Source organism: Cotesia typhae, unplaced genomic scaffold (genome assembly GCF_013202065.1).
Source record: "Cotesia typhae breed Kobodo isofemale line unplaced genomic scaffold, CoteBio_Ctyphae contig_23, whole genome shotgun sequence".
In the NCBI taxonomy this organism is placed as follows: domain Eukaryota; kingdom Metazoa; phylum Arthropoda; class Insecta; order Hymenoptera; family Braconidae; genus Cotesia; species Cotesia typhae.
The window spans coordinates 886,894-910,956 of record NW_027423729.1 but is presented as its reverse complement, the minus strand read 5'-3'; the positions used below and the strand labels follow the sequence as shown (position 1 = coordinate 910,956).

The 24,063-nt window shown below is 29.1% G+C and overlaps 6 protein-coding genes across 15 annotated transcripts in view; 4 read left to right on the top strand and 2 right to left on the bottom strand.

The window, feature by feature from the left end:
* Tdg (Thymine DNA glycosylase) overlaps positions 1–3,106 on the top strand; it is a 31,618-nt gene extending 28,512 nt beyond the window's left edge. For both annotated transcript variants that reach the window (XM_074238687.1, XM_074238686.1), the window contains 2 exons: positions 553–695; positions 775–3,106. In XM_074238687.1, coding sequence (XP_074094788.1) covers positions 553–695; positions 775–2,889 — 2,258 coding nt within the window. In that variant the 3' untranslated portion in view covers positions 2,890–3,106. The remainder of the gene's footprint in view (positions 1–552; positions 696–774) is intronic.
* A 4,240-nt stretch (positions 3,107–7,346) lies between these two features.
* Positions 7,347–9,230, top strand: Rpn7 (regulatory particle non-ATPase 7). The gene is made up of 5 exons (XM_074238688.1): positions 7,347–7,579; positions 7,684–8,035; positions 8,372–8,700; positions 8,790–8,958; positions 9,019–9,230. The coding sequence occupies exons 1-5, from the start codon at positions 7,435–7,437 to the stop codon at positions 9,191–9,193; spliced, it is 1,170 nt and encodes a 389-aa protein (XP_074094789.1). The 5' UTR covers positions 7,347–7,434; the 3' UTR covers positions 9,194–9,230.
* A 621-nt stretch (positions 9,231–9,851) lies between these two features.
* LOC141525074 (transcription elongation factor 1 homolog) lies at positions 9,852–10,728 on the top strand. Its single transcript, XM_074239395.1, has 3 exons — positions 9,852–10,032; positions 10,127–10,254; positions 10,414–10,728. Exons 2-3 carry the CDS (start codon positions 10,139–10,141, stop codon positions 10,544–10,546), a joined length of 249 nt encoding a protein of 82 aa, XP_074095496.1. The 5' UTR covers positions 9,852–10,032; positions 10,127–10,138; the 3' UTR covers positions 10,547–10,728.
* Positions 10,729–11,405: 677 nt separating this feature from the next.
* On the bottom strand, positions 11,406–18,314 carry LOC141525071 (uncharacterized). 5 transcript variants are annotated; one of them, XM_074239389.1, is made up of 9 exons: positions 18,024–18,172; positions 17,230–17,643; positions 16,374–16,579; positions 15,552–15,763; positions 14,185–14,645; positions 13,857–14,009; positions 13,255–13,609; positions 12,675–12,943; positions 11,406–12,575 (listed from the first exon to the last, which is right to left on the bottom strand). In XM_074239389.1, the coding sequence occupies exons 4-6, from the start codon at positions 15,706–15,708 to the stop codon at positions 13,977–13,979; spliced, it is 651 nt and encodes a 216-aa protein (XP_074095490.1). In that variant the 5' UTR covers positions 15,709–15,763; positions 16,374–16,579; positions 17,230–17,643; positions 18,024–18,172; the 3' UTR covers positions 11,406–12,575; positions 12,675–12,943; positions 13,255–13,609; positions 13,857–13,976. The 5 variants fall into 5 exon arrangements, with proteins under 5 accessions (XP_074095490.1, XP_074095488.1, XP_074095489.1 ...); XM_074239387.1 differs by lacking the exon at positions 16,374–16,579; XM_074239388.1 differs by lacking the exons at positions 16,374–16,579; positions 18,024–18,172 and adding an exon at positions 17,791–17,806.
* A 30-nt stretch (positions 18,315–18,344) lies between these two features.
* On the top strand, positions 18,345–20,537 carry Jwa (PRA1 family protein Jwa). 2 transcript variants are annotated; one of them, XM_074239393.1, is made up of 5 exons: positions 18,345–18,821; positions 18,950–19,167; positions 19,710–19,823; positions 20,162–20,264; positions 20,399–20,537. In XM_074239393.1, exons 1-4 carry the CDS (start codon positions 18,622–18,624, stop codon positions 20,248–20,250), a joined length of 621 nt encoding a protein of 206 aa, XP_074095494.1. In that variant the 5' UTR covers positions 18,345–18,621; the 3' UTR covers positions 20,251–20,264; positions 20,399–20,537. The 2 variants fall into 2 exon arrangements, with proteins under 2 accessions (XP_074095494.1, XP_074095495.1); XM_074239394.1 differs by lacking the exon at positions 20,162–20,264 and having other exon boundaries at positions 18,346–18,821.
* Positions 20,538–20,932: 395 nt separating this feature from the next.
* Positions 20,933–23,985, bottom strand: LOC141525070 (UBX domain-containing protein 7). Of its 4 annotated transcripts, none has more exons than XM_074239383.1 (8): positions 23,776–23,985; positions 23,424–23,669; positions 22,939–23,213; positions 22,430–22,754; positions 22,225–22,358; positions 21,920–22,133; positions 21,566–21,654; positions 20,933–21,498 (listed from the first exon to the last, which is right to left on the bottom strand). In XM_074239383.1, exons 1-8 carry the CDS (start codon positions 23,813–23,815, stop codon positions 21,340–21,342), a joined length of 1,482 nt encoding a protein of 493 aa, XP_074095484.1. In that variant the 5' UTR covers positions 23,816–23,985; the 3' UTR covers positions 20,933–21,339. The 4 variants fall into 4 exon arrangements, with proteins under 4 accessions (XP_074095484.1, XP_074095487.1, XP_074095486.1 ...); XM_074239386.1 differs by having other exon boundaries at positions 21,977–22,133; XM_074239385.1 differs by having other exon boundaries at positions 22,481–22,754.
* Positions 23,986–24,063: the final 78 nt, after the last annotated feature.

Here is a 24,063-nt window from a genome sequence, read left to right as displayed (position 1 = left end):
AGTTGCTCGGGGTGTTGAATGAGCGGCCGTGACAAAGTAGTTTGAAACTATACCGAACAATATACTATAAACGAGACTATCCGTGTCATTGTGAAGATCTTTAGTCTCTTGATCAGACTCTAGTGTAATAGAGTTTGCTGAAAACAACCAAGTAAACCACTAAATTTTCACTTAACTACAGACACAACGAATCCCTAGCTATACAGTAAAAGTGGATAGAACTTGAGTTGTTACTTGGCCTCGAAACTATTGGACACCGCTTATCATAGATTAATCGTTAAGACGGATCGTACTTACAGAGTCAAATACCTTGTGTTACCACTACTATCTATCTATTGTGCACTATGCTAGTTTATATCTACATAAGTTTACGGTAGACGTAAAACTTTGTTTCGAAACAAATTCTCTGCTCAAGATTAATGGATTCTCTAAACTTCTGTTGTTTACTTATACACGACCTTGCTGTCTTGTTTCAAACAAAAAAAAAATATTTATGTTTAAACACTATGATAAATTCATAACATAAACCTTGTTTTGCTTTTTGTTTTACAGGTAGTAGTTTATTGTTGGAAAAGTTGAAGAGGTACAAGCCAAAAATAGCAGTATTTAATGGTAAACTTATTTATGAAGTTTTTTCTGGTAAAAAAGAATTTGGATTTGGTCGACAACCGAATTTAATTGAGGGTACAAATACAGTAAGTTTTTTTCTTTAATTAATTAATTAATTATAATTATTTATTAATTTATTAAACATTATAATTTTATTATTTACAGTATATGTGGGTAATGCCATCGAGTAGCGCGAGATGTGCGCAATTGCCACGCGCGGCGGATAAGGTGCCATACTATGCAGCTCTTAAAAAATTTCGTGATTATTTAAATGGTACAATATCACACCTGGACGAATCGGATATTGTATTTGCTGATCCAAAAATAAATAAAAAGAAAGATTCAGACGCTATTGAAGATAAAAAATCTCTGTACGAAGCCGAAGATATTGACGGCGAGAGCAGGATGTCCGAATTAAGCGAGATAAAGCCGGAGCAAGGATTGATACCGGGGAAAAAGAAACGCGGTAGACCCAAGAAAATAAAAAATCCGGATGATCAGATGATGATTCCATTAGAGTCTGACCCTAAAATGGACACGAGCAACCCCGGGAGTGGTAACGTCGAGGGATCAAATATCGGATCTGGAGGCGAGGTGATAAAGAAACGCCGTGGACGTCCCAAGAAAATTCATCAGCAGCAGAAACAACAGGAGCGTGAAGCTCGGGAGCGCGAGCAAATGGTCCAGCAACATCAGCAGCACCAACAGCAGCAACAGCAACATCACCACCATCATCCACACCATCCTCAAAACATGGGACATCTTGGTGACAATTACGGGAATGTCCCAGGTTGTTTTTCACCTCCTCTTATGTCTCCACCAAAACCTTTCGCTCACATGGCGCCATATCCGCAGCCCGACTCAAATTTCTTTTCACAGGGTATAAATGACAGTCCGTATAACATGAGCGCTAAACAAAGCCCGGTACACTTACAGCAGCACTATAGCCAAAGTCCTAAATCTATGTCCTTGTCGTTCACTCACTCGGACTTATCGTCTGAGATAAACACGGCAATATCATCTGAAAATAATCTTGAACCCTCACCATTAACCTCTCCGGGCGTTGAGCATCCGGATTTTGAACCACCGACAAGTATGTCTCAGCAGCAGAATCTCACGAATGACCATCGCGCTTATAATCCGGCTGGGACAACAGACGGGACAATACCGCACTCGGGAAGCCCTGGTACGCAGTCACATTCGAGTTATACGAGCTACATGGGTTTCCACGATCAGCCGACACCCGATTCTCACGGGCACGGACATCAAACAACGCCCACGGGCTTAAACCCCGCTGAAGACCAGCAGCACTCACATCAGTCGCATCACACACCACCTCTGAGTCATCCTCACACGCCGACACACTCATCAATGTCCCCGCATCCGCATGAGCAGTACGTCATGAAGAGAAATACCGGACAAGATGTTGCTTCCAAGAGTCTAAGCGACCTCGAGTCTCTGGTTGATCAGATACCGAGTATAGCTGACGGTGGCAATCAACGCTTACACTCCCATCCCGGAATGCCCGATGACGGCCTCGGTGATAATAAAATGGAGCCGCATCATCAATCTTATTTGTCCGGGTTTTCTGGCCCGGGTATGAACAATTACAGTCTGCCGCTTGGAGGTGGGATTTACCCTGGTTCGCAACCGCTTTATCCAGGTGAAAATTACGGATCGCCGTATGGGATGAACGGACGGCTTGATCAACAGCAGCAACAGCATCAACATCAACAGCAGCAGCAGCAGCAGCAGCAGCAGCAACAACAACAACAGCAGCAGCAGCAGCAGCAGCAGCAGCAGCAACAGCAACAACAGCAACAGCAGCAACAGCAGCAACACAGTAAATCTTATACAGTAGAAAATCTCGCCTCGAGCAATTATACTCCGAGCATGAGTCAAGCGGGAAATAACTACTCAAACATTATCCCTGGTCCACATTATCCTGTACCAACTATGGGACCCACCAACGGCTATCTCTTTGGGGGATTAGAGTCAAGTCTGATGCAACGTACTTACGGAATGGGCGGCATGACCGGTATGGGTGGTATGCACCCCTCGTTAGGGCACATGGCTAATCCCTATCCATACAATACATCCTACTCGAGTTCCTTCGAGGCATATCCAACACCTCCAGCCGGCATTCATGCCCCCAGTCCAAATTATCCTGGTGGTTACGGTATTTCTAGCACTACCAGCAGTCCTGGTAACTCTACACCTCCTTCTTACCTTCAATCCCATTACAGGCCACCCGTTGACCTCGGCTATGACGGCGTATGATAATCATTGTAAGCGTTATGCTTAATTAACTCAAAAATATTAAAAAAAAGGAAAAAAAATAAATATATATATTATACGCTGAATACTACCTTTTTTACGTATTTTTACACTCTTAGGATTTTCTTGGCATGTCCGAATGCTGCATCGTTGAGGAAAAAAAAAAACGTTGGCATTACGGCAAAAAAAAAAAAAAAAAAAAAAAAAAAAAAAAAAACAAGTATTTTCAAGACCGCGTCGCCGTTTTCGAGAAATTAATCTTTATTAATAATGTGTAATTTATGTTTTAATGATTATTATTATTATAATAATAGTAAATAGTAACGATAATGATGATCATAACGATTATAGTCAGTAAGAATAATAATAATAATAATAATAATTATTATTATAATAACAATAATGATGATGATGATAATGATACTGATAATGATGAAGAAAAAAATGATTAATAATAATAAATACTAACTATAATAAAAATAATAATAGTAATGATAAGTCTGTGACGACGGCGACGCGATTAGAATAAATCTAGTCCACCCGTAACGAATAGTGCTTTCGGATGATGTCAATCAATTTCGCTGGGTTGAATTGTGTCGTTTTAACTTAACGACTCGGCGTGATTTCGGAGGTCGGCGAAAAATATTAACAAAGAAATATTGATAACGAGTGATAGATATGAATATACTCGTGATGCTCAAAAATAATTATCCAATTATTTAAAAAGTTTATTTTTTTTTTTTTTTTTTTTTTCCGAGTTATTTGTACGGTTTATTTTTGCATTTATGATTGAGTTATATTGGTTTTTAGTTTTTTCAAAAGGAAAGTAAATTGTTATAAGGCCAGTGAGGTGCTATGTAATAAATGTGCAATTTTATTACCGTACGTTTTATAATTATTATTTCTTCAATTTTTTTTTTTTTTTTTATAAATTCCTGACTACGTTGTTGTTGTTGTTATTGTTGTTGTTGCCTTAACTAACTTCAATTGTCATTAGTTATTATATTAAAAACTTTGAATGTCAATCAGTACATTCCGTTATAAACTTTACCGTTTATTATTGTAATAATTATTGAAAAAAAAAAAAAAAAAAGAGAGAAAAAATAGAAAATATGTTTAAGAAATATATCAATATCATATTATTATTATGTATGTACATATAATTATCATCTTAGAGTATTTTATAGTTTCGTTAAAATTTTATATATAACATTTAATTTTTGTTTATGTTTTTTTTTTTATCGAACGATATAAGTTTCTATTGCAAGTCAGGATTATTATTTTTCTTTAAAAAAAAAAAAAAAAAAAAAAAAAAAAATCATTAATTTTATTAATTTAAAGTTCGCTATCTTTAAATTTGTGATTAAATTTAAACTGGAAACAAAGTACAAGAAATATTTATTAAATTTTTTATTTGCAAAATTATAAATAAATAATTATTTGAAAAGGTAGCGATCTGGTTTATTTTAGAAATAAATTATTTCGCCGATCTCTGTTAATATACATTGGCGGTCGTTGTGTATATACAATTATATATATTAATAATACAAAATAAACAAACGAATTTTCATCGGTGTTGTTATCATTGTCATTCACAGTTTATTCTCGCGAAACACGAATATATGATTAATAAATGTAAAAAAAAAAAACTAATTAAATATAAATTTGCCATTGCGGATTGTCATCTTCATTAACGTAATCGTTGAACTTTTTTTTTTAACATTATAATAGTTATTAATTGCTAGTTAATTACAAAAAAAATTAAGTAAAAAACCCAGTGAACTGAAAATAATTATTTTTTATGATCACGATAATGAAGATGACTTATCATTACGATATAAATGGAGTCGCGTTGTGTTACGTTTTATGCCATAATTAATATTCTATTATGTTTTTACAAGTTATATTATCGCGATTAATGACTGATGCATGGCATATAAATAAATAAATAAATAATTGAATATATTTATTTATTTATACTAGTAATTAAACCATACAAAGAGACGTAAGTTAAAATATCGTTGACGCACCGAGACATTACATCTTTAATTAAAATATATTGCTGTAAAATGATGCATCAGTTATACATATATTATAAATATATTAAATATATATATAATATAAATATATAAAAAGTAAAAAAAATTATTGATACAAATATAAATATAAATAGATATTATAATGATAAATTAACTATTAACTAGCCAATATAATAAATAAATAAATAAATAAAATAAAATAATTAATTAACAATTTGTCAAATAATCATTAAATTGAATGTGTCGATGAGTTGACGACGGAGGTGATGCACAGGGTATAGATGAAGTTGATGCTGTTATTAAAATAACAATAATGATACTAATATTGATAATTAACAATAGTAATAATAATAATAATTATTATTATTGTTATAATATGCTGTCTATATTATTATATATATAAAAATAAATATTTCTTTAGTTCTATCGGCCTCAGATTTAAAATAAATTGTCGACAGCTATTATCTACTTGATGTTTTAAGTATACGGAAAAAATAAGATGACACTGGATATCATCCCAGATTATACTCAGTGATATCTCGATTATACTCAGTAATATCTCGATTATACTGAGTGATATCTGGATTTATACTCAGTGATATCTGGATTATACTGAGTGATGTCTGGATTATACTCATTATAATCTAGATTATACTCATTATAATCTGGTATGATATACAGTGTTATCTTGATCTTTCTGTGTAACAGAAAAAAAAATACTTGAAATAAGATTGATTATTAAAAAAAAATTACATAAGTGTCATGTGTAATGAATATTATTTATTTAAGTACGATGACATTGTACTCTAATTGATATAAAAAAAAAATAATACAAGTATAATGAAATTATTTTTATTTATTTTTCATTGATTCAATAATTTTAAACTGAGTTTAAAAAAAAAAAAACTAACGAAATAATAATTAATTAAATATATAATATTAAAAAAAGTAAAACAGGGGCAGCATAAATTAATTGTAAATTAATATATATTATATAAAATAAAAGTAATTAAAAAAACACTCTAGCTATTAAGATACAGTAATTAATTATGATATATTGAATAAATAAATGAATGAATAAATAAATAAATAAATAAATAATTAATTAAACAAACAGATCAATGAATCGCTGTTGCGCATCGAGTTTTAAAGTGTAAGTGAAGAGCTTGGGCCCATAAAAGTGGGCCATACATAATTTTTAATGGCTTACAAATTATTGAAAATTATTATTATTTTATTTTATAAATTAGTTTCTTCAATTTTAGCGATATCTTTTAATTCAGTAGAGTCCAGATGTTTAAATTTTTATTTAAGAAAATTTTTTATTGTGATTTTAACAATCTTTGAGTACAAGATATTATTATATTTAAATTTATACAAATACTATATATAAATATATATATTATTTTTTTTTTTTTTTTTTTATTATTATGATTGTAATTAAAAATTAATTAGAAAATTTATTTGCGTAATTATAAGAAGTTACCGTTTTAAAAAATAAAAATTTCACTAAAATTATAAATTATTGTAATTTGTTTGATTTTTAAATCTTATAGCTTAAGATTTATTGTTAAGATCTATAATAAAATCCTCAAGTGTGTTTTTAAAGTGTTATTTTATTTTATAATAAAATCATCAAGAACTTCAGATTATCTGTCTGGACTCTACATTTTCATCTAATTATTAATTAATTTATGTCTAGTTATTATTTTTTTTTACAGATAAATCTCTCATGTTTCATGGAAAAAATTTCAAAGCGTTGCCAGTAATCACGAATTAGCTTTTAATATTTCTGTACTTGTTTGAAAACACGAACAAAAAATACAAAATAATATTAATTAATACTAGTAATGATAATAATTATTAATTATAGAGTATCTAATTAATTTTCGATCCTTCGAACAAAATTGTTCCGACCGCAACGTATTTTTTTATAAATCCGGCATGCTCCGTACAGTATCTACCTTATAAATAAATAATATACTTTATTTGATGAATTTAAAGAAATAAAATTAAATTAATAAATTGAAATATGTATAACTAATTTTTGGTAACTATTTTTGACATTTCATTTTTAAATAATTATCCAACTAATGACAGATAAGTGAAAATTATTTTATTTTCATAAAAAATGTTCAATACTTCAAAATTAAATTTTTTTTTTTTTGGAATAATTTTTTTAATAAAAATAATTTAATCAATTTTTAGATATCGGCTAACTTAATTTTTATAAGTTTTAATTTACTTACTCACCTAAATAATAAATAATTTTTGAATTTATAAATTTAAATTTTAGCGCCAGTTTTAAATTTAGCCGCCACCTAGTAGAAAGAAAAACAATTCACTGTCATTTGTGATGAAGATGACTTGTGAAAAAATAATAAAAGGTTATACTTCTTGACAATCTATGAATGTGGTTTAGATACGATCTCGAAAGTGTTTATTCATCACGGAAAAAGTGTTGATAGATTCAATAATAATTAGTAAAGTAAATAATTAAGTAAACAAAATGCCGATTGAAAACTTGGAAGACGATGGACTGGAGAAGAACCCGAATTTCGAATTAGCGCAGACTAAATTTTTGTTGAGTTTACCGGAGCACAAAAATGACGAGAATTTAAAGTCTAAGTTGATGAATGCCATTAAAGCTGACAGTGAGTAGCAAATTAATTAATTATTCATTATTAAATCTGTTTAAAAATAGTTTTATTAATGTCATATTAAATTATTAATTTATTCCTTTGTTAATGTTTCACAGACATGGCGCCTTTTTACGAAGAAGTTTGCCGTGATCTTGAATGGCCAGTAGACACCGCACTTATGGAAAAAATGCGCGCTTGCAATCGCGAGCAATTAAAAGTTCTGGATGATGCTATCGAGGATGCTGAGCAAAATCTTGGTGAGATGGAAGTACGCGAAGCTAATCTCAAAAAGTCCGAGCACTTGTGTCGTATCGGTGACAAAGAAGGATCTATATCAGCATTTAGGAAGACTTATGAAAAAACAGTTTCGCTCGGTCACAGACTTGATATTGTCTTCCACAACATTAGAATAGGGTTGTTTTACATGGATCATGATCATATCACCCGAAACATTGACAAGGCAAAGACGTATGTGTGACATTTATTGATTAGTTATAAAAAAAATTTTTTTTTTAAATTGCACGTATAGTTTTTAAAATTTTTTACATGTGCAATTTTTAATTTTAATTTTATTAATTAAAAAAAAAAAAAAATCTAAAAATTGTCAACTATCTGGTAATTTTATTTTCATCATTATTATAACAAATTTTAATAATTTTAATGATTTTGGTTTTTTAATTATTTATAAAAAAACTAAAACATCATTAGATTTTGACAGAGCATTTTGTCAATCATTTTTTTTTAATTGTTATACTATCCAACAGGATATAAAATATGCTAAATTAATTGATTTTCTTATTGCAGTTTAATAGACGAAGGAGGTGATTGGGACAGACGTAACCGGCTGAAAGTCTACCAAGGAACGTACTGTATAGCAGTTCGTGATTTCAAGGAAGCTGCTAATTTTTTCCTCGATACCATCAGCACCTTTACTAGCTATGAACTCATGGATTACAATACATTTGTCCGCTACACGGTATACTTATCAATGATTAGTCTACCAAGAAATGAATTGAGAGATAAAATAATTAAAGGCTCTGAAATATTGGAAGTGTTACACAATAATCAGGATTGTAAAGAGTTCCTTTTCTCTTTATACAATTGTCATTATGCTGATTTCTTCAAAAATCTCGGTAAAAATTACTGGGCTCGAATTAAAAGACATCTATAATTACAATTTATTATAAAAAGACTAAACAATTGTATAATTTTATTATTATAGCTCACGTTGAAGGATTATTACGACGAGACTACCTGATTCACCCTCACTATCGTTACTACGTGCGAGAAATGCGTATCTTAGCATACACTCAGCTTCTGGAATCATACAGATCATTGACATTGCAGTACATGGCTGAGGCATTTGGTGTCACCGTCGATTACGTTGACTTGTAAGTACTCTCCATCAATTTAATAAATAAATCAAACTAATTTTTGCTTAAATTCACCAGAGAGTTGTCACGCTACATCGCTGCAGGAAGATTACACTGCAAAGTCGACCGTGTTGGCGGAGTCGTCGAAACTAACCGGCCTGACAGCAAAAATTGGCAGTATCAAGCAATGGTGAAACAAGGGGACTTACTTCTTAATAGAGTCCAAAAATTATCTCGTGTAATTAACATTTAAATAAATCTCTATTATTGCCTATACTTAATTAAATTTATTTTTTTTGTTAACAAGCATTTTTTTTTTTCATATATAAGCATCTCAATCCAAAAATTAATTGACAAAACTAATGTAATTTTGTAAAGCAATATGAATACATATTTCAGAAATTTATTTCTGATCAGTTTTTAATAATTACAAATAATAAATATGAATTTTCAATCAAGTGCCCTGTAATTCTGTTCCCATCAAAATTTATAATCAAAATTAAGTTAACTGACATTTAAAAATTTTTAGAATTTTTTTTTATTGAAAAAATCTTAAAAAAAAAAATTTTAATTGTAAAAAATTTGAAAAACTGTAAGTGCAATTTTGTAAAAATTTTTTTTTATTGAAAAAATCATTACAAAAATATTAAAAAAAAATTTCAATTGTAAAAAACTATAAAAATTAAGTTAGCTGACATTTAAAAACTTAAAAAATTTTTTTTTATTGAAAAAATTTTTTTTTTCTATAATTTAATTATTGAAAAATTAGAAAAATCAAAAAATTAAAAACGCCGGTTAAATTTAGTATTATAAACTTACATCCTTCCCTTTCCCTTGCCTAACCGGAAACTCGTACTATAGCAAATTCGAGCTATAGTATAGTACCATCAGTTTTACTATTGTCAGTCATTAAATAACTGTTATTTAGCAGTGAACAGTCAACACCATCACTCCATTTTAGTTCACACATAACAAAATTACGCGTTTGTTTACTTGTAAATAATTTATTATTGTGAAAAAAATTTTTATTCATTAAAAAATTCACACGAACTATTGATAAGAAGCAATTGATTGTCAATTTAACAAAACAAAGTAAGTTATTTATCAACAATTAAATTATACTGGACTCTGTCAAAATGAACCACAACAATAACACCATTGTTATTATTTTAATAATTTTTTTCAGGCAACAAACAAAATGGGACGCAAAAAGAGTAAAAGACAGGCACCGACAAGACGAAAGAATATCGAACCTTTGGAGACACAATTTACATGCCCCTTTTGTAACCACGAAAAATCATGTGAGGTTAAAATGTAAGTAATTCCTAATATTATTATTATCTAAGTTAATTAATGTTATCACACAAATTTATTCATGTCTTGTTCTAATTTTTATTTCGGCATAAAATGTAAACTAAATTTAATGTCATCAAAAACAATTACTATAATTATTAAAATTAATTATTGAAACAGGGATAAGGCAAGAAAAGCTGCAAGAATTTGCTGTCGTATTTGCCTAGAAGATTACCAAACAACAGTCAACGTTTTATCAGATCCCCTGGATGTTTACAACGATTGGATTGATTCTTGTGATGCTGCTAATTAAGTCATAAATAATAAATCTCATTTTTTTAAGGAATATTTATAATCATCGGTTTTAATGAAAAATATACAATTAATTATTGCAATGCTACCAGTATAATATTCAGCATGCTCTCAATTGTTTTGCAATAATATATATTATACATTATATATATCATAAAAATATATAAAACTTCAGTGTCATAATTTTTCACTAATAATTTTAAGAAAATTAATTTAGCCGACATCTAAAAATTCTTATAATTTTTTTTTAATAAAAAAATTATTACAAAGTAATTTAAAAAACATTTCTAATGTCTGTTAACTTCAGTATCATTTGCAGCGAAGTTTGCTGCAACTCACTGCTTGATACAGTTGGTAAGTAAGTAATTACTGGAATTTATTTTAAAGTACGTGGAATTTTCTATAAGTGTATTGTGACAATTGACATCTAAACAATTGGATAAAAATTAATTTTTTGATAATTTATTGAAGTTCTAATTCTTACTTTGAATTTTCCCAACTGGTAAATAGTAAGTCAGCCTGTCATGCTCGTAGCAGCTTGAATAAAATCGATTTTATTATTATTTATATAAGCACAAAAACCACGGAGGCTAGATATAAGGAGGACGATCGTAATGTATTACAAGCGTCCGAAAATTGGAGGACAGATCTTTCACCACTAGAGTGCGCAAGTGTCTCTAATGTCAGGTTTTTAAATAAATGACGCGGAATGCAATGTACAATCACATTTATCAAAAGAAAACATTAAAATTTCATTTTTAGTTGCGAATTGGGATAATAATAATAGTAATAGTAATAATAATAATAATAATAATAATAATAATAATAATAATAATAATAATAATAATAATAATAAAGTATTCAAATAGTTTAGGTAATTTTATTCTTAATTAATAAGCGTATATATGTTGAAAGTAGAATATTACTGAAGAGTTTAATAAGTTAAGCTAGTTTAGAAATTTTACGATGTTTCTTGGCCATCATCTTTCGTTCGTTAAGAGTTCGGTTGATAAGATTAGCTAAAAAATTACCTCTCATAATTACAAAATTATTCAATATTTTAGCCGTAAGCTCCTTTTTGTGTTCATCACATCCTAGGATGGGGAGGCATTTAGCTTTTGCTATTTTCTCTAGCACTTGGTGCATAGTATTTATTTTAACAGTTTTAGTACCAACTACGGTTAAAACTATTTGTTCCAATTTTTTAATTAGTCTGAATAAATTTTCACTGGGAAAAATTAATCCACCATTGCTCATTAATTATATGACCCGATCACGTTCAGAGGAATTCGCAGAGCGTAATGTTTCAATACATTCACAGCAAGAAGTCATTCGCTGAAATTTTCTCGCAACATATCCAGCAATATAAGCAACTATACCATCACTGGTGGAAACAACATCATAATCATGATGGTAATGCTGGTCATCACGAAAACTATTACTTCCTTCCCAATCATTTTCACTTTGTAAAAGTTTTCATTTGAATCAATATTAATTTTATTTTGATTATGATGATTAATGTTGTTTTCAGTAGAAGAATCGTCAACCTCAGTTAAATTTTCGAACGGATAATGATTATCGTGATACAAATCATCATCGTCCTCTATATCATCCTCACTATCTTCGTCTAATAAACTTTCGAATGGTTTTCTAATAAATGACGGTATAGTATCATCATTATCGTCATCACTATCTTCGTCTAACAAGCTTTCAAAGGGTTTTTAGCCACAGAGGTATTTGGATGAGAAAATGTATTATTATTATCATCACTAGACGAATAATTATTACTAGAAATACCATTTTCAACAATAGCGTCAATTTCATTCAGCCAATTTTTTTAATGCATTAGCTGTAGCCAGAGAATCTTTGGACTGCATTAAAGATTGTAGTAATTCACCAGCTGTGACATTGGACCCTTTCGGCGGCGTGACTAATGAATATGAACACAATAATCGAAAAACTTGCCCGAAAAGGATTGTATCCGGATGATCGTTGCAACGACAAACACTCCGCATTATACCGAAGAACTTCTATAAATTAAATAAGATTCAAATATTAAAAAAAAAAGAATATTTACTATAACAATTTTTAATTATTCATTTGATAAAAATCCAACGATTAATACATACTTCTAATTGATCTTGATTAAGCCGCGATGTCATCAAGTACTCAAAATTACATTCTTTTTGCAAAAATTCACTTAGCTCTAAAGTAGCCTGTAACGTAATTTTTAATCCAGTAAGAGTACTAGGAGTAATTGCGAAAAAAAATTTATCATCAACTTCATTTTCATTTTTTGATTTTTGTTTTTGCCTTTCTTCTTCTTTTTATAAAGTTCTCTTTCTTCATTAGCTTTGGCTTCCCAAATCTTCAGATAATCAATAAAATCACTTATTACCTAGCAAAAATAAATAGCATTACTTATTTATCCTCTATCTTATGGTAGTAGAAATTACTCTAGAAAAATGCATGTTTCAGAAAATAGGATACATAGTCCAAGAGAATATCAGCTATGATAAAGATTAGGAACTTCCGCAACTAATAAACTCAAATTCATTGAATTTGACTATCATTTGAAGTTTCGTTTAATAAGTTTCATATTGAAAATGTAAGTAAACTTGCGAGACTGGATTATGTGCAAACATTAGTAGGAATAATGTCATGATAAGATTGGAGTGTCTTAAATTATTTTTATAGTTATATACTTACATATATATACTTTATAAATATTTTCCAATATTGGTTATAATATGTGATCATGTACACATGGTATAATGATGGTTTTATGTTGACAATGGTTCTCCGTTTAGAACTATAATTTTCGCTTTATTATTGCGAAAAAATTGTATGAAGCTATCAAAAGACCTAATGTATATATTAAAAATTACCTTTTTCGGGGACAATTATCATTTAAACGTAAAGCATTCAAAGGAGTACGTGAACTCATGGCTTCAATTAAATCATTTACTCTTTTAATAAAAACCACTGTTGGATCGCAATCACTGAGCTCAGGAGTAGCGTTCTTATAAGTCGCCATTGCAACTTGTATATTTTTCGAAAAAAGCTAAAAACAAAAAGTTTTAATTTTTCTCATTAAAATTAGATAAGCAGTTGTTATGATTGAAAATTTATAAAAATTAATTTTTATCAAAATAAGAATAAATACATCTTATTATTTATTTTAACTGAATCAGCTATTTATAATATGAATTGTTAGAAATTAAAGATAAATATTAGGCCAGTTACCTCGATGTTAATGATAATCTTAAATTCATTTTAACTTACTCTCGCAGCTTTATAATTATAATTACCTGATAAGCCAACGGGACATTCATCTTTTGATATCCTTCTGGATTTAAATGCTGGGGAGTTAGTTGATAAGCTATTTTTAGATTGGCTTTCAGATAAATTTCATGCAATAATAAAGCTTCCTAATGACTTTTTCTTACAAAACCATCTGGAGTCTAAAAATAAATAACATTTTCATAAATAATTAAATACAATCATTGAAAAATTTGATAGTTGTAAAATTAAATAGGTCACTTATGAATATATTCATTCCAATGCTAACTAAATTGAAAATTCAATCGTGAATAACAGTACACTGGTGTTAAAAATCATATTATAAGAGAAGCTTACCCAAAAAAACAATCGTTTCATAATTTTGTTCCTGAAACATTTTATTAAGTGTGGAAAATCCGAAATAAACCAAAGTCTGCGGTCAAAATTGCATGGATGATCACAGCTACATTGTCCATCTTTGACACCGAAAAGTGTCCATGCTCCTCTGTTCCATTGAGCTGCATCAGAAGTAACGACATCAACATAAAACCCAGCATTCTCCAGTAATACGATGCATTCAATGAGTAATTTGTGAAGAATGGCACTCGTGACAGAATTTCTGCTCAGGAAGCTACCAACTACTTGCACCCAGTTACCCTGAAAAGGTTGGTACATGAAGACTAAGGCATGATCAGCCCGACTGTTGATTAAATTTTCCGGAGTATGTGCCCCCAAGTCTACAAAACCATCAAGCTGCATAGTTCTCCGATTTAGCTTCACGGCTTCACTTAAAGCTACTTCATCTATTAAAAGGGTACCTAGGAGAAAAATAAAAAATTGTTAGAATGAAATAAATGTGAATCAGATGTAGTCTAACAATAATAGCCAGCTACTGTTAAAAGTTAATGAAGCTTTTAAAGAGTTATTTAAAAATATCAAATACGAATTACTTTTTCAGCTAAAAACTTATGCGCTCGGATTTGTTAATATAATCATACTCGATAGCTAAGTAGAGTTGTTAGATATAGTTAAAATGGTTGCGTTTTTAAGATTTGCATTTTTAAGATTTGCAGTTAGTAGTAAAGTGTGACAGGAATGGTGCATGGATACCCCGTTTTTCATGTGGTTCCATACGTGAACTTTTAATACGAAGAGTGTCGAATATGGCTTTAGGGAAACCAAAAGCGCTATCCAACTTCTGGATATATTTGTTAAGGGTGTCTTTGCAGGGAAGAGGGAGGATTTGACGTTCTCTGAGTCGTTCATATACCGCAGCATTTTTATACCAAGTAGCAAACATTCATAAACCCACTCAACCGTATATCTTCGTTGTTTGGCATTTTTAGCTTTTACTGCATTAAAACAAGCACGAATTGCTAGTTGTTGCACGGGAGGCAAAATAGAAATTTCCGCTCTTAGAGCTTCATCTTTAATTGCCATACAATTAAGTCGTTGCGTTTCTATAATTTTGATGAGTGATTCATTCTGTAAAGGGTTAAATAGTTAAATAGGCATTTACAGGTGATTTAATTTAAGTTCTCAGATTGTAGTTGATTAAATTTGTATTCACAAACTAAACCGTATTGACGAAATGATAATGTAATGTAACGAGCATTGTATCAAACTTTTAAGTTTATTGAAAAAAATAAAAGAATATTGATCTTAAACACTCACAACCTGTAAATAATCAAGTATACATGAAGAAACGATAAATAAGTAAATACCTACTTTACGTTTGAGGCGCTGAATTTGTTTAGTTTTCAGGCTCTCCTGGTACTTCAAGTCAGTGTACGAACTTTTAATGTCGGGTTTGACTTTGTACGATCGATTTTGCAATTTCCGTCTCAATTGCCGACAAGCAAAGCATCGAAAAAGATTCATTTGTTTCTTATATTGTTCGTCAGGCAATGACACACCAGAACACGCCGATGAACATCTATTATTAATGAGAAATGATACTAGTAAAGTTCATTTAACAAGTAATAAAAAACCTTAGAATTATCATTTTTAGGCAATTGTAGAGTATACTAATGTGCTCCGTACTTAAGATACACAATAATTATTAAGTTTGGTAATCGATTTTTAAACATGGAAAATCGATAGCAAATTTTAAATTTATTAATAACAAAAAATTAATGTCCGTAGCCAAAAATGGAAAAGTAATCCAGTCCCTTCACATAACTCACAGTTTTCCAATTCCTTCAAAAACTCCCAAAAATCAGATATTTGGGAAAAATTGGTATTGAATTCTACCGACTCTTGCGTTTTCAAGTTAAGTAACTAATCAAAAGTATAATGTTAACATTACCACAAAAAAAAAAACTGACGTTCGAACATTAGATTCTTATGAATTTTCAAAATTCTTGAAAGCTATTCTATCAAAATCTTCAAAAATACGCGAAAAAATCGAGAAAATAACTTTGAGAACTGATATATTTCTGTGTAATGTTCGCTTCGAAGAAATTTGAACATTCGTTAGCAACCAACGTTCGGAACTTTATGTTTATACTGTGAAAAAATAAATTACAAGATCTAAAAATTCTTACTGATATATTGAAGTCTTCACTTATTTTTATACGAAATTTTAAATTCATGGATACTTTATCTAAATGACATAAAACTATATTTTTGGATTAACTAAATCTGTTGTCCAACTCCAATTTTGTGGCAAAGCATTGAATTTCAACACGTTGATAATTGTTAATAAAGAACATTTCTCAAGACGTAATTCAGGAGTAGATAACTCACGTGGCTTGAAATGATTAAATAAACAAAAATTAATGATTATTTTTTTGTAATAATAGTTCTAAATTTATAGGAGACGATATAAGAGACATGTCTAAAGACTTAACTTTTTTAACATATTCATAATTCAGATTGTTTGACTTATTGAAATATCTTATAACATGATTCTTTAATTATTTCATTTACTTTTGTTTTAAAGAATTGAATAGAGAAAAGAACGTGAATATGAAAAAAAAATAATTAATAATTTCTTTTCGAAAGACTATTTGTTTTATAACAATATTTTTCAAATTTAACTCTCATACACTGCTATAATAAATTCGAGTAAACTTGATAATTTTTATAGTGAATGTTTCTTATTATTTATAATAGTATATTACACACCTACGGAAGAAAAGTAAGAAATGTCTCAGATCACATGTAATTGTCGGCCGAGGCGAAGCCGAGGTTGACAAATATGTGATCTGAGGCTTTTTTATTTACTTCCCGTAGAGTGTATACTATTTTTTTGCTCCACGAAGGCAGGGAGCTTCACTTTCTCAATATCTCAAGTACTTAAATAAATATTCTAACAAACAAGAGTAATTAGGCCTCCTAATTGTTTGTGCTTTTATCTTAAGTTGCAGAGTAATAATTCGAAATTTTAATTTTTCTTACCTGCATTTCGTTCTCACAATTATCATTTTCTTCAAAATTTTCAAATACGTCAATGCGTTTTGGTGACTCACAATTAATTATGTTTATGAGATCATTACTAATTATTGGTTCTTGGTTTTGTGGTGAGTTAGTTTTATGGTCATTTGTAATTAATAAATGGCATTGCATATACTGAGCTTCGTTATTTTCATTGTTGCAAGCTTTGTTTACACGGTTCGGATTCAACGTCGGAATAGCATCAGGCTTTAGCGAGTATCTTTTTCGAGGTAATTCTTCATAAATTCCAGTAGTCAATAATATTTTATCAGTTTTAATAATATCTTGATCATTAAAATGTAATTCACAGACATAATCTTTTTTTGGGGTGAGATCTTGCTTTAATCCACAGTACCACAATTTTAACAAGTCTGGACACTTGAATAAACAAACAAAAAATTGACATGAAGTTATATTTGGAAATAATTTTAATAAGTTACTTTGAGTAAAACGTTAGCTCCAAAAAAATGGTAACGATGCAATTTTTTTAAAACTAATTCTAAGAAGAAAAAAATTACGTTATACCTTTTTACAATTTCTTTTTTAATTTGATCAAAAATGATACTAAAATCTACTGATATAAAAATTTTTGGGACTCTTGTAACATAAATTATTTAAAAAAAATATTTTGAAAAAAGAGCACTTATAATTTCCTTTAATTTCTATAGGTAAAATTTTTTTTATAATCATTTAATTAATATAAATTTAATTAGTATAAAAATTATTTCTTACAAAAATACTAAGTTAGGTTATATTACCTGTGGCACAATAAATAAAGACGTGTTTCGACTATTTAATTTTAATTTTTATTACGATCTTTTATCCGGCCACTCAAACACCCATCAACTATACATTTATTTACCATTTTAAACTATTATCACTTTGATTATTAATTAAAAACTAATTAACTAACTGAATGTCAATTTGGTGTTATTAATAAACAATAACAAACGGACGCCATGATCCGGACATTAGCGAACGTAGTGACGCCCTAGCGGCTTCTTTTTGAAAATGATCTATCCTCAGTTTTCCGGACGCACTAACTGTACATTTACCTATGTCGATCGTCCTCCTTATATCTAGCCTCCGTGATAAAAACATACAGCGCATGTATGTAACTCGTATTACGTAGTTCAGTGTGAAGTTTAGGTTATATATTCAATCTGGAGTGAAGTTGATTGAATTCAGTGAATTCAGTGGAGATCACGTCAGAGTCTGAAAATATTTGATTACGCATAAATTATATTTTAAAAATAATATAACAATCGAAATTATTTTTTATAAATTCAAGTTAAGTACATAAATAAAAAAAGTTAATCAAAAAATAAAAATTATTAATAAGAATAAGCAATAATAATGGATAAAACAAAATTAAGTAATACAGGCATGGAGTTACCACCATTACGCAGTCTTGATGATTTTTTATTAGAGTCGGCACGTTTTCAAATTCCAAATTTAAAAGATCTCGACAAATGGGGAAATAGAGTTGTCAATAATCTACTTTATTATCAGACAAATTATTTTTTTATGTCTGTTGTTATTTTTTTGATCGTCGGGTATGTATCTAAAAATAAACCTGTTTATCTTTACTCTACTTTATTTAATGACCGCATATTGATTAATTTTAAATGCTATTGGGTAAGTAAATGGCTATAAATAATTTTTTTGTCGGCGTTTCTTTTAGGATCATTCACCCAGGTAAAATGTTACTGGGTATGGTGGCGATGACTGTTGTACTTGCGGTATTTGGATATGTTTCCAGTGAAGGAAGAGCTATTCATCATTTTAAGAAACAAAACCCACTAGCTGGTGTAATTATTGTTGTCACAGGTGGATGCTTTCTTGCGTACACTTTAGGATCACTTCTCGTGTTTCTTATTGGCATTTTATTACCTTTTTCTGGTGCGTAAATCAATAACGTGTTCAATTGTAATTAGTATTACATTTATTCAAGATAACTTTGAATTGCCGATTATAATTAGTTTTTTATTTATTTATTAAAATTTTTTAATTGTCAAAAAAAAAAAAAGTTATCAATTTTTAATAGTCACAAGTAATTTGTAATTTTTAAAAATATAAGCTCATCCCGATGTTACACTCATCAAGAGCTTTCATTTAAGTACCCACATCATTTTTTCATATATTTATATATATTATATATATATATATATAAATGAAAAATATATCAAAATTGCATGTGGGTACTCAAATGAAAGCTCTTGATGAGTGTAACATCAAAATGAGGTTATATCTTTAAAAAAGTCAATAGATAAGAGACTACAGTGCAATTTAACAAGTCATTATTTTATTTTGCCACATTTTATTATTTTATTATTTAATTCAAAGTTATTCTGATTGACTGTGAGTAAAAATTACGAACATCTTACCTCAAAATTAAATAACTACAAAATAAATAATTTTTTATATTAAATTAAAATTTACAGCAACATTTGTACACGCATCGTTAAGATTAAGAAGTATTAAAAATAAAGTCGTCAATAAAATCGAAGGAATTGGACTGAAACGTACACCAATGGGATTGTTTCTCGAGCAACTTGGTATGGAACAAGTCTTCTTCGCATAAATAATTCAACAAAATAATTTAAATCTTAAATAATTAATTATTGAACAAAAATACTATTGCTTTAAATAATATGTTTAATAATGTTTATCGATCAACGAAGTTCAATTAGAATGCAGGGATAAAAATCGACTCTTTAAAGTATTACTGTTATTACATAGTCGAAAATTCATAATATTTTTCCACAACTATTTAATGAGAAATCAGCATTTATGCTTGACAATCTGCTTAGCAATTTAAAATTAATTAAAAGTTATAGTATTCGTATTTTAATATTAAAATTATTATTTATTATACTTTAATTAATTTTTTTAGATGAAACGTTAACGCAATGGTTAATAAAACTTGAGTCGTGTGGTTTTGATATTTACTCTGAAGATAATCTCAATAAAAAAAATTTTTAATAATTAATCATTAGGTAATTATAAATATAAATACTATGAAATAAATCTTCTATTGTTATATTATACTGTTGCGTTGGCATAATCATAGATAAACATGTCTAATTTTATTCATTATTTTTTTTTCTTGGGCGATCACTACACACTACAGATGATGTGGCCGGCATTACTTTAAAAACTCAAACGATCACGCGAAAACCTTCACAATAAAACTCATACATGTGCTTCAATTTTATACTGCATCGACGTTAAATTAATTGAATTTAGATTTTAGTTTTCATTAAAATTGATCTGCATACATTACTATTTTTTCTATAACAATAATAATAATTATTTAACATTATTCTAAGATCGGTGATTTTACTTATTAAAGAGCATTTTATTTTAAATTTAATTTTAAAATCAGACCAGGATAGCTGGCTTAAAATAAAATGCTCTTTAATAAATAATAATAATAAATTAAAAATATAGAAATGTAAAAAAAATTTAATATATTTAATTTATGTGTTTAAATTATTACTAAATAATATATATGCTAAAAATATTATTTTTAAATAGTTTATTTATAATTCTCAATTGAGATTATATATTTATTACATCAATTGTCTTCTGTATCAATGAATAAATTTTATTTTTATTGGTTTACAATTTTTAAGATTTAATATTTATTTTTATTATCTTATAATCATTTTATTGGTGGATTATTCTATTTTTTAAATCAATTGGATTGTTGTATAAAAAATTAAGTTCAATATTAATGCCTTGATGTTGATATTATTTTTTAAAAAAAAAAAAAAAGTTAAAACAGTGAGATGTGATTTAAAAAAAAAAAAAAAAAAAAAAAAAAACTAAGAAAGTGTTGTGGAAGACACGAATTTAATAATTTTAATTAAAAAAAAAATGTCTATTAAATTTCCACTTATGAGATTACTACTTGGCATTGATAATTATTTCATCAAAAAATTTTTAAATATTAATTAAATTATAATAAAAAAAAAATTAATCATTTTTAAAGTTTCTTAATTGAATTTCACTTGTTTAAAAAGGAGTAAAAAATGGCAGTGAATTTTCATTAACGAAACAAATCTTTTTTTAGACCTTAGTAATAAATATCGTGCTTGATGGGTAGAGAATAGTATCACGCAACTGTGTTTCCGTAGGTAATGCTCCTACATTTGTTTTTGGGAATGGAATCAAGTATGTGTGATCTGTCCGTGAGTATCCCATCTCCTCAATACGTTTTATGAAGCACTAAAAAAATAAATAAATATTTTAAATTAGGGTATAAGTTGATTTTTAATATTAATTATTATTTTACCTCAATAGTATCATTAGCGCGCATTGAAATAGTCTCTGGTTCACCGTCAGGTAATCGCAGACATAATCGTAATGATAACTCTCCGTTAGCTGTAGAATAAATTTTCATTTAAAAAAAAAAAAAAAAAAAAAAAAAAAAAAATGACGTAATTCTACCCCAGACTGACATTTTTGAAGAAATAAACTCACCCCGACATTACATTGATCAAGACCTTTCATTTAAGTACCCACATCACTTTTTCATATATTTATATATATTTATATATATTATATATATGAAAAATATATCAAAAATGCATGTGGGTACTCAAATGAAAGCTCTTGATGAGTGTAAGAAAAATATTTTTATATTTACGAATTTCATTTGTACTTGAAGTAGAATGTGTACTGTTACTTGCAACAGATTTTGTACTTTTATAGCTCGTTGAAGGTTTAATGTCGTAACTTGAAGTAGAAGCTTTACTATTAAAACTCGAAGTTGAAAAATTACTATTGTAACTTGAAGTAGATGGTTTACTATCATTGTTCGACACAGTGGGTGAATTATTAGAAGTTTTAGCCACTGAGTCCTTTGAACGAAAAAAAAAAAATTTATTATTAAAAAAAATTGACCCAAGAAAATATTAATGAATAAATTTATAATTATTAGACTGTATTTACTTCTTTACTAGGTATCGCAGCTTCATCAGAAGGATCATCGCAATTATCAATTTCCATACGACTTCTTTTGCCACGAATCACCGAGCTCCCAGTACTAGTACTGACAGATGGCTCACCATTATGAGTGTTGAAACCTATGAGCCGAGAAAAATAATTATTTAATTATTGAAAGTGCTTAATTACTTCATTGAAATAAGTTACAAACCAACTGTAGATGTTGGATCATTAGAGACGCGTGATTTTTTAATTCTCCTACCGGAATCTTTAGAAATATTAAAGTGACCACCCCGTTTAGCCGATGAAGTCGGCTCGCAGTGCGAGGCCTCGACATCTGGAGAGTCTGAGCTGCAGTCAGGTGACGGCTGAGAGCTGAGAACATCGTTCAATCCAGTTAGAAGATGATCCATTGATATTGTACTGTAGGAACGCATACATTCTCCAGTTCTTGGGTCGACTACCGCCAGATAAGGGTATTCCAGAACGTTGTAAAAATCAATGTATCTTCGTCCGTCAGCTGTATCTGACAGTACCTAAAAATTTTTAATTATTTAATAATAAATTAAAAATTTGAAAAAAAAAAAAAAAAAAAGTTGATTATTACAATTTTAACAAACTTAAAAAAAAATTTATAATTTAAAAACTCATTTTATCATATAAACATACCAAAGAAAAAATTTTCATTGTTTTTTTAATTATATAAATAATTTAACAAACCTGCCACAAAACAAAATGATCTTTGATTATTTCTTTTATTTGTTTATCAGACCAAACATCTCGATTAAGCATTTGGCACGCAAATTCCTGTGGATTCTGTACATTAACTAACAGCCAACGATTTTTTGATTTGGCGTATTCTCGAGCCTCGACGAACGTCCCCAAAAATAAAATATCGTAGGGTGGACGAAAAAGATCTTCAAGGCGCTTTGTTTTGCAGTGAGATGGTCCTTTCTCACCACTGGCTTGTCTTGTCATTTCTTCTTCTTGTCTACCTATTGGTTGAATAATTATAAACAAACTAATGATAAAGAAAATATCAGATAATAATTGATTTGTTGATCTTATTAAAAACAATCAACCTGAGTTAATAATAGAAGATTTTTTTTTTTTAATTATTTTAATAATAAATGTATGTTAATTTTAAGAAATTGCTCTGTTCAGTATTATAGTAGTATAAGACCGGTCTAAGTTATTTAAATTACGTATTTCAACGCTGAAATCTCTGAATCGATCAAAGACACTTTTGGGAGCCCGGACGAGATTATACATAGGATCCTCTGGCACCAAAATTTCCTGAGTGGGTGAAATAGGTGCTCGTACTTCTGGCTCATCCACTGGAGCAGCCCTCTGAGCTGCTACAGGTCCACCTTCGAACATCAGTGTGATTGCATGCTCGACATTGCCGTCAGCAATTGTAAGATACTGGATAGCAATTTCTTCGGTCTCTCCTGAAATTGTTAAGCGTATTAATTTTTTTCGAGAAAATAGTTGAGAAATAAAAATAAAATATCATAGTCATGATAAGTGAAAGAATTTATTTTTTTAAACGCTTACCTGTGACTTCTATAAATTTTTCTATTAATTCACGGTCCATTGTTTGAGTGTTGTTGTTATTCCCGAGTTATCAATTACGTTTTTTGCAATTAAATTGCGACAATTATTTTATTGATGCAAAGGTGCATTGACTACGATGCTATGCTTTGAGGGACACCAAGGGAAACAAACAGCCTCAAACTCTAAACAGGAGTCTACATACTTATATACATATACGTAGTGTCAGAAATGTATATATGACACACAACTCACACATTTAACGTTTTATGTATAGAAAGAAAGGAAGAA